The sequence below is a fragment of the Photinus pyralis genome, unplaced genomic scaffold (genome assembly GCF_008802855.1).
Source record: "Photinus pyralis isolate 1611_PpyrPB1 unplaced genomic scaffold, Ppyr1.3 Ppyr1.4_LG1, whole genome shotgun sequence".
Classification (NCBI taxonomy): Eukaryota; Metazoa; Arthropoda; class Insecta; order Coleoptera; family Lampyridae; genus Photinus; species Photinus pyralis.
In genome coordinates, this window is record NW_022170249.1 from 61,215,104 (window position 1) to 61,224,526 (window position 9,423).

The window sequence follows — 9,423 nt, forward strand, 5'->3', positions numbered from 1 at the left end:
AATTGTTTAAAATTCTCTTCAATTGTACTTGAATGAATAGCATCCGAATATTCCGGATAGTCCGTACTACAATCATCATCATTTCCTTTAGTATGAGGCGGTATTGTAGTATTTGGTGGTATATCGGATGAACCGCAGGACTGGAAAGCTGGAAAGCTAGAGATTTCAGTTACATTTGTATGTTTCAAGGAGTAATGTTTTTGAAAATCTTGTTTCCGGTGGTATAGTCTATTACAACTATTAATAGGACATAGATAATGATTGACAATACCATGTGAATATTCTAAATGAAAGCAATATTTTTTTAAAGAACTACAATTCCTACCACATTGCACGCACTTCATTGTAAATTATAACTTACTTGAAATTCGATAAAATATCAGAAACATAAGGTGGAATTTTGTCGGATGGTAAATTAATTTCATAGACACATTTTTGCAGCAATGTGTATATGTACTCCGCCTGAATGGGGTAGTTGGCGTTAATCACATGGAAAATTTTGAACAGTAGGTCGAAAGATCGTTTCGCACTCTCACAAGATAGGTGCACCCTACCGTCTATTACTACATAAAACCTTTTGGGATCCTCTGCAGTCCCTTCGACTAGGAGGTACGGCTGTACTCTTTGACCTCTTGCTTGGGCATTATGAACTTGTTGAGAGATAACCGGTTCTATGTCACCTGCAACCTAAAATAAAACGTTATAAAATAGTAGGCTACGTAAAAGGGAAAAGACAGATAAGTTAGATGTGAAAACTAGGTTTTACAATCCCGTGTATTTGCAGAATAATAATATTCATAATTTTGAGACATACTTCCCATCGGTTGACACAACTCTAATCTTGGAAATTTTAGCTAGAATATTGTTATTCTACAAAGTAGACGACCCATAAACCCTCTTATGTTGTTATTTTTTCCGCCCGCCGCCTGCCCGTGGGAAAAAGTTTAAGTCCCTACTCTGTAAGTGTGAAACTATCAAAAAAGTTTTGTTCTGCTAATTAATAGATCTCATAAATTTTATCCCTTTGCTTGTTTAATTTCCTTTAATGACCTAAATCTAAACGTCAAACGATCATACAATGTGAAAAGAAAGTATATTTAAATAAGGTGCCAGTGATATATACCTTTGCCGTGACAACGATGGCGTGAAGAGTTTCTAACGTTGAAAACTTCCAATGTTTATTTATCGCCTTTTGGGTAATAATCCTTCCCTTTGGTGGGAGAAAATACGGCAGAAGCGTCAATTGCTTCAGAAATTTAGCATCTACGAAAATATTAATTAACATTGTTGCAATATTGGGTTAGCATCAAGTAATTTGCCAGTGTTACATTTGCTAAATCTTTGAAATACTACTCTAATAGGTACTTTTAAAGAAAGTAAAAATTGTGAACCTATGACTCGATCAAATACATACCTTCGTTTTCAGTTTGCGGGACAGATTCGTGCAGTTGCAAAGCCACGGAATCTTTTAGGCAATTTAACTTTAAGTTCGCGACCACTTCAAAAAATGATTCCCACTTTGTATAAAGTTTCAGTTCCTTCTCTGGGAACAACTTTCGAAAATCTTGATTAATCTGCAAAAACATTGCCTTATAAATATAGTATTCATGTAACCCAATAACAAAGATTTCAAAAAGCTATTAACATAAATACATACCAACACATCACTTCTTAGGTCTCTTAAAATGGGCCATCTTTCTAAATATTCCTGTACGGTAGGACAATCTTTGTCACAACGTCTTAGATCGTATGTATTGTTCCATTTTTCCATTACCTCCGCCCATGGTTCACTGTTCACCTTTAGCCATGTCATATCATCATTGTTAACTCGTCCCCTCTTCTCAAGTATTTCATCTGTGCTGTCGTTTGACTCTTTCGATCTTCTTTTTCTTTTGGGATTCGCTTCTTCGCACTTATGAATCAAATTACGAACCTTATCCACCAATTTTCCCCTTGCCAAAACTGATTTTCCTATAATGGATTCTGATTTCCTTATTGGTGGAACATAGTAAGTTCCTAAACATTCTCGAGGAAACAAACTAATAATTTTAGCAGCTACTTGATTGTACTCTTCGTGTTTCATACGGCTGAAATTGACATCACCGATAAACTTTCTCAAGCAAATAACCAATGACTTACTTTTTTATGATGTAACTGTACATATGTTTAATAATTATGTCCACAAGCCTTGTACGACGCGTGTGGTCCAAAATATTGTGCTGCTGATAGTATTTCAATATACTACTTCCCATTGGAGTAGTTTGCAGTAGAGTCCGAAGATCAAAATCAGGAAAACTTAATTGTGGTGTGATAATATTCGCTACATTAAAATCAATAAATTCAAATTGTATGTCTTGGGAGACTTCTGTTGCCGTTGTGTTATGGATATTTGGTGTAGTCGCCCCTTCAATTCCACTAGGATCGTCGCTGTAAATAGTAATTGTCGAAGCGGGAGATTCGGTTTCTCTAATTGTTGAATCGGAAGCATTGCAGTCGTCCTTAATAAATAAAATTTTTATAGATAACAATTTTCACAATAATTTTGCTTATACCTGTTGTTGCAATTCCCTAATTCGCAATGATATCAACTTACGCATGCCAAGTGAATTAGGCAACAGTTCGCGAAGCTCTTTGTCATTGAGATGCTTTAGCAACTCTATCCCAATATCATTTCCTAAAAATAAGCTCACTTTGTTATTGGGTTAAGTGCAGTAACTGAATGTATGGCTAAGACATGCCTTCTCCAAATACATTTTCATTGTTATTCTTATTATTTGTAATACTAACACAATAAAAATTTCAAATAATTTACTTACTTTTAAACACATCGATGGTCTCCGCCGTACAACCCCAAGACGCCATCAAATCTTGTACAGTGGATGGAGCCGTTGCGGTTGCGGTATTTTCCATCATTAAATAATCGATGATAAATTACTAACTGCATACACAAAAACCCGAACACAATTTGTTAATAGCAAAGGGAAGATGCGATTACAAATTAAAACCATTGAATGCTAAACTAAAAACGCTGGACTGCAAGACGCAAGTTGTAACGCTTTTACGTGTCGGTAAACTCGCAACTCATCAAAATATGATATACTTAATTATCAGTGCTACGTATATGTCATATGCTTAAATTAAACTTTCATATTCTTCTTTTAAATAAAGGTGGCTTTTAATGAACCAAGTAGAAGTTTAAATATACCATATATTTCATTTAATGCGCACACTATTGAATTCAATACATCCCGCAATTCTAATCGAATATATACTAATCTTTTAATTGATGCGTTAAAGATTTTTTATCCAATTCAGTATTTGTTCAAATTAAACTCCAGATCGTTATTTTGAAACTATTATGTAAGCATTTAAAATAGTCCAAACAAGGATTACTTTCATTTTTTTCCAAGTAAAGATACTTCAGTTAAAAGGGTATTATTTCAAAATGACTTTATACTTTCAAATAAAATAGTATATTTCATTAAAGAAATCTGTTTTATGCGTGTTGATAGAATAGGTACATAAGAAAATGTACTGGTTACATTTTTCTCAATATACTGCTGACTAGATTTATCAAATACTTGATCTCTACGTATGCCTATTGTAACTTGTTTGGGTAAGACTAATGATTTATGAATTAATTTGTTACGTTTGTAAGAAGTATTTAACAATTCAATGTCTTTCTTTATTGCTGCACTTCGGTTTTGTAAATTATCTAATAATTGTAAAGAGTTGTTACTGTTTGAATAAGCGTTGGTTTCTCCAATAATATTATCAACAACATTTTCAATTAAAAATTGTGTGGATTGAAAAATAATCTGTATGGTTGTTTCTGGAATCCCCAAAGAGTGTAACTTTGTAGTATATGCCAACAAATATTCTTTAAAATCAAAGTTCGATGCAGTATTGTCAAATATTTCAGTAACGTTACTATTAGTTTCACATTTAGCAGTATGTATATCATCTTGCAGTTGTTCAACTCCGGCAGGTAGTACAAGAGGAACTTGTACATTATCATTAACTTGGGTTACAGTATCGAAAACTTCTGTCAAATTATCAGAACTTACAACACAATTAAGAGTGTGACGTTTATAACCGCAGTAGGTATAGAACTTTAATTTGCACTTAGTGCAAATCAGTTCAAAATTTGTTAAATTTTCATAGAGACAGTGTTGTTTTCTTAAATGCTTTGACAATAATTGAAAAGATTCAAAATTACTGGCACATTTAAAACAAACCAGCATTGTACTGGAATAAGTAAATCAAAAATCAAATAAACTAGCATTTGCTTATAAGGCGAGATTTATTATTGCGCTAATAGTTTTGATCGCAATTCTCTAATATTGGGCGTGATTTTAATATCGTCTATACCGTAAAAAAACACTTGAATGAATTTATAGAAAATTTCTAGTGTAGGGTCATAAGTTAAATTAAAAACGAAAAACGATTTAAAAAGGAGGTCAAAAGCTTGCCCAGAATTAGTAATGCTTTCCACCGCAAGTACCTTATTATCTACCGATATAGTGTAGTAATCTACCGCTTTCTCTGAAGATCCAGAAGCGATTAAAAAAGGTTGATTAGTTTTTTTGGCAGTAATTATTTCCTCGAGTGATTCACTGTTCTAAAAATTAATAATGTAAGCGTAACAAAGAAAAGGGTTGCTTAGTTCTTTACCTTTTTAAATACAATAAGCCTTTTACTAATTTCTGGCAGTGATTCCCTGTTCACCGCCTTTTTGCGTCCCTTGGATGTAGCTGGCAACAACTTGATCAACATAAACAAAGTTTTAGTTGTGACGTCAAATTGATTTAGGTATTCATTGTCGGAGTTTATCTCATTGCAATAAATATTTTTAACTTTTTCCGATATATTCAAAATTTGCAACTCCAGATTAATGCAGTCATTGTTGGGATACAGCAATCCAAAATCCAAAGATATCTAAAAAATTAATCGAGAATTATTTCAGATACAAAGGGTGTTAGTACAGTGGGCATTTATCAAACATATTGATATATAATACTAACCAGTCCAGGAGTGTCTAAAAACCTAGGAAATTCTTGAAAGATGTTAGTCTCGTTGCAAAGTTTTCGTCTAGCCAAAAATGTCGCTTTGAACTTCTCTATTAGGTCCGGATCTTTAGGATGGGTGTGTTTTAAATAGTCAATGTCCTCTTGGAAATTATCAAGGTTTATCTCTTCAACATTCAGTTTTGGTTTTTTCTGTGGTATTTCTGGCCTGTTTTCTTTTGAAGATCTTCTGACAGTTCTCAAACGCCAATCTATGTACCCAGATCGCTCGTCGGGGTTATAAAATGCTTCCTATAAGAAAATTGGAAGTTATTTATATTTTTTACAATAAGTAATTTAGATAGCAATAGCATGCAAAAAGCAAAATCATAGATTTCAACTGACATAGCCATATTTGCTGCATGGATCTCTCAAATTCGGGAAGAGGTCGATAATAGCTTTAGCATACATAGTCTTTATATATTTTAAAGGTTGTTGGCCGTATTTTTCTATCATATCTAACACAATCACGTTCACTAACAATCTTCGGTTTCCTCTTGTTAAAAGTTTCTTTGTTTCATATTCTGTGATAATCTGTGTAGCTCCTACGCGAATTAATAAGTTTTGCAAGGCCTGAAATGAATAATGTTAAATAACAAAATAGCTCGCAAAATAGTATTTACAGGGTGGTGTTTTTAAGTGGACCATTAGAAGTATCTCAGGAACGGTTTGGAATTTCGATTCGACCCATTATCTTTTTTGAATAATCGATCAAAAGGAATCATTTTAAAATATTTTCAAGATGGCCGGTTTTCGGGTTGTACCCGAACGATACCGGAACTTTCTTATTTCAATTGGCACTATCTCATAATTCCTCATAAAAAATCAGAATGACTTTGTCAATATGATGGTATGTCTAACTGGCATGGTTTTGAAGTTATTTGATATTTTTTCAGTGTTTCAGAGGTTCCGTAAATTAGCCATATCACTGTTGTCTGACAACTTAGCAAAATGCTTTTATCACCAATCGACAGCTAAAAGTTCAGGCTATCAAATGTTATTGGTCGGATTTTCAAATGCGAATCGAAAATAATGCGAACAAGAGTTCAAAGTAGACAATCGGTTTATCGTCAAAAACTCGATATTTTCAAATGGAAACTTTATTATGCATCAATGGAAAGACCATAAAAAAGCGGACAAAAAATGTATTTGCAAAATTTTTCTAAAGTGGTCAGTTTTCAATTTATTCGTCAAAAATAAAAAATTTTCAAATAGCAAAATCAGAACTTCATTCTATCCACCTCATAAATCTAGATGTCATCAATAAAATCACTCAAAACAGTTGAACATTTGAGTGTCATAAAGACGTCATAATTACTCATTTTATGAAAATTCAACAAAACAGTACACGAATCAAAATGAAACAACTGAATCGGTGACGTCTATACATTTTTTGTCTGTTTTTTTAATGGTCTTTCCATTGCTGCATAATAAAGATATGGTTTCCATTTGACTATTTCTCTCGTCTTACTTTCGACCAATCACAAACGCGCAATTTTGAATTGCACATGGTTTCTAGATGGAAAAACCGAATGACAGCACCTGTCAGTAGTTTTTTCGAGATTACCCGCGGCAAAACTTGACAGCTGTTGTCACCAAAAATTACATTACCTTTGACATTACTGATGAAATAGTCTTGTCAAATACCATTCGGGCATCAAATTTTTGCTGTGTAAAAAATTGAAAAAACACAATGCAAAGTAATATTTTGTTAACAAAATGCATTCGTGCAGCTGCAAAAATCCTCGTCTTCGACTCGGATTTTTGTTGCCACCAGCATGCTTCTTGTTAAAATATTACTTAGCAGCGTGTTTTTTCGATTTTTTCGGAAAAATTAGATGCCCTTATGCTATTACTACTGAAAATATCGAGTTTTTGACGATAAACCGATTGTCTATTTGAACTCTTATTCATATTATTTTCGATTCGCACTTGAAAATCCGACCAATAACATTTGATAGCCTGAACTTTTAGCTGGCGATTGGTGATAATAAAAGCTATTTCCTAAGTTGTCAGACAACAGTGATATGGCTAATTTACTGAACCTCTGAAACAGTGAAAAAATGTCAAATAACTTCAAAACCATGCCAGTTAGACATACCATCATACTGACAAAGTCATGATTTTTTATAAGAAATTTGAAAATGCCATCAGAAAAGATAGTGCCGTTTGAAATAAGAAAGTTCGGTATCGTTCGGGTACAACTGGAAAAGCGGCCATCTTGAAAATATTTTTAAATGATTCCTTTTAATCAATTATTCAAAAAAGATAATGGGTTCAATCGAAATTCCAAACCGTTCCTGAGATACTTCTAATGGTCCACTTAAAAACACCACCCTGTATAGTATTTGGAGATTTCCATGCAGCTTGACCATTAGATATCAACAAGAAGAAATATTTTTTTACGCAACTATTGGGTATAATTTACACTTTTTAAGGTTTCTATTGTAGGTAGGTAACTACCAATAAAAAATATTGCACCAAATGGAAAAAAAAGGGAAGTTATTGAACAAATTATGCATTAGGATATCTTGGACATTTGTGCATGAATAAAGTCGTTAGAAGCACTATTTTTTCAGTTACCTCTTTATCAAAACTACTTGGTACCGAGGTTGGTACAATAAATCCTTGCAAATCGTTGATAGTAACTATATCTTCACTACTCAAAGTTATTGTAGTCGACTCTGAAATCGTCGAGCTGGAACTGGAAATACTTGGAGCAGAGGGATTGGCATCAGCACCAGTATTTATTCGAGTATTTACAATGCGAAATATAAAACCCTTTTCTACTCCTTTTAAGAAATCGACAAAATCATCGTTTTCAATCTGGCATCCAGATGTGTCACACAGTATCACATCATTCGGATCCACATCATTGATATTGAACTTTTGCATAGCTAAAATGGAGTGAAGATGTGTAAGTTTGATGTGCCAGTACTTTTTAAGATAACTACGTACTTCGTAGCACCATTGAGTAAAGGATTTAGTTACTCAATGGTACCACTAATCGAAGCGCGCTAAAGATAACTTTGCGAGGGCGGACAGGTGCAGGTGGAACTGAATTCTCCTTTGTAATTACTTTTAAGATAAAGGTCTGTATAGGTAGTAACCCAGTCGACTGTACCTTTATGTTCAACTTCCCTAGACCCTATCCACCCTTACATACCTATCTCTATCTTGACTCATGAGTTTCATTGGAAAATACCCAATTTTACAAAAGTAACGCTTAAACGTGTAAAAAGTAAATCCGAGCTAAAAATGAAACAATAACCTACTATCAATACCTATAGATATTAATCATTGTGTTGAATCTGCCAATTGTGTGAAAAAAAATGTAGGTGCTTATATAAAATCTAACTATAGGTAGGTAGGTTATTATCTACAACCATTCATTGAACAAAAACAATTTGTTCAATGCTAGAACAGTAGTGCTAAAATTTTTATAATTCAGAATGCACTTACCTTGCAAAATAAAAGTTTGATATGTTGCCTCGTCTACGTTAACGGAAATCCACTTCAAATTGTTGTTAAACTCGATTTTAACAAACATATTCACACACTATATGCAGAGTAATCAATAGGTAAGATAATTCTTTAATTGGTATAAGCATAAGAGTAAAAAATTCTGTAAGTGATTAACTCTCACGGCACGCTATTAATAATTGGACTGGCAACAAAATAACAAACCTGCCATAAATGCTTACGCTTGTCGTTGAATGCACTCCATGGTAAGTGAAATCTTATATGTATGGTGTTGGTGCACTCTGTTTTGAGAAATTTAACTCTTTGCGGTGCAAGCGCGATTTGCATGGTTGTGGTTTAATCTCAATAGTGCTGAACTACACTTCAATTTGGTTAAAATTAACTACACCTATTTTCATATGGAAATGGTGTAAAATTGAACACTATTTGTTGTAGAATTTCACACCAAATCATCACTAAACGTTGGTGTGTACGATCACACCGCAATATTTTTTACTGTGTAAGGAAAGACCTTTTCTGTATTAACTTGGAGGCAGTTCGGAAATCCTCCATTTTAAAATGTGGTGTCCGGACATAGGTATTGAAAAGTTTGAGATTGAGAATAAATCTATTCTTGCCGTTTGGTTTCCTGGCTAAAAAAACTGGCGAAAAGAAATCAATGGATGAGCTTTCAGAAATCTGAATAGCTCCCAAATTTAATAAATTATTTATCTCTAGTTGGAGATCGTTCCTTGTTGAGGCGTGAACAACCAGGTTTGTCGGAAGGTGGGTCTGTATCGGTGTCTCTAATAGGGGTATCTTGACCCCTTGTGTCCACTCTAGGACAACCGAATTAGAGGTAATTTTTACCCAGGCCTCAAAAAAGCATTTTAAC

At 33.7% G+C, this 9,423-nt stretch overlaps 2 protein-coding genes across 3 annotated transcripts; both read right to left on the minus strand.

Annotated features, from left to right (window-relative positions):
* Positions 1-337: 337 nt before the first annotated feature.
* Positions 338-2,948, minus strand: LOC116176204. Its single transcript, XM_031494687.1, has 7 exons — positions 2,817-2,948; positions 2,553-2,674; positions 2,140-2,498; positions 1,658-2,087; positions 1,415-1,574; positions 1,124-1,263; positions 338-687 (listed from the first exon to the last, which is right to left on the minus strand). Exons 1-7 carry the CDS (start codon positions 2,911-2,913, stop codon positions 358-360), a joined length of 1,638 nt encoding a protein of 545 aa, XP_031350547.1. The 5' UTR covers positions 2,914-2,948; the 3' UTR covers positions 338-357.
* Positions 2,949-4,284: 1,336 nt separating this feature from the next.
* LOC116176249 lies at positions 4,285-8,713 on the minus strand. Of its 2 annotated transcripts, XM_031494734.1 has the most exons (6): positions 8,529-8,713; positions 7,650-7,963; positions 5,412-5,639; positions 5,025-5,318; positions 4,675-4,938; positions 4,285-4,621 (listed from the first exon to the last, which is right to left on the minus strand). In XM_031494734.1, the coding sequence occupies exons 1-6, from the start codon at positions 8,614-8,616 to the stop codon at positions 4,307-4,309; spliced, it is 1,503 nt and encodes a 500-aa protein (XP_031350594.1). In that variant the 5' UTR covers positions 8,617-8,713; the 3' UTR covers positions 4,285-4,306. The 2 variants fall into 2 exon arrangements, with proteins under 2 accessions (XP_031350594.1, XP_031350599.1); XM_031494739.1 differs by lacking the exon at positions 5,412-5,639.
* Positions 8,714-9,423: the final 710 nt, after the last annotated feature.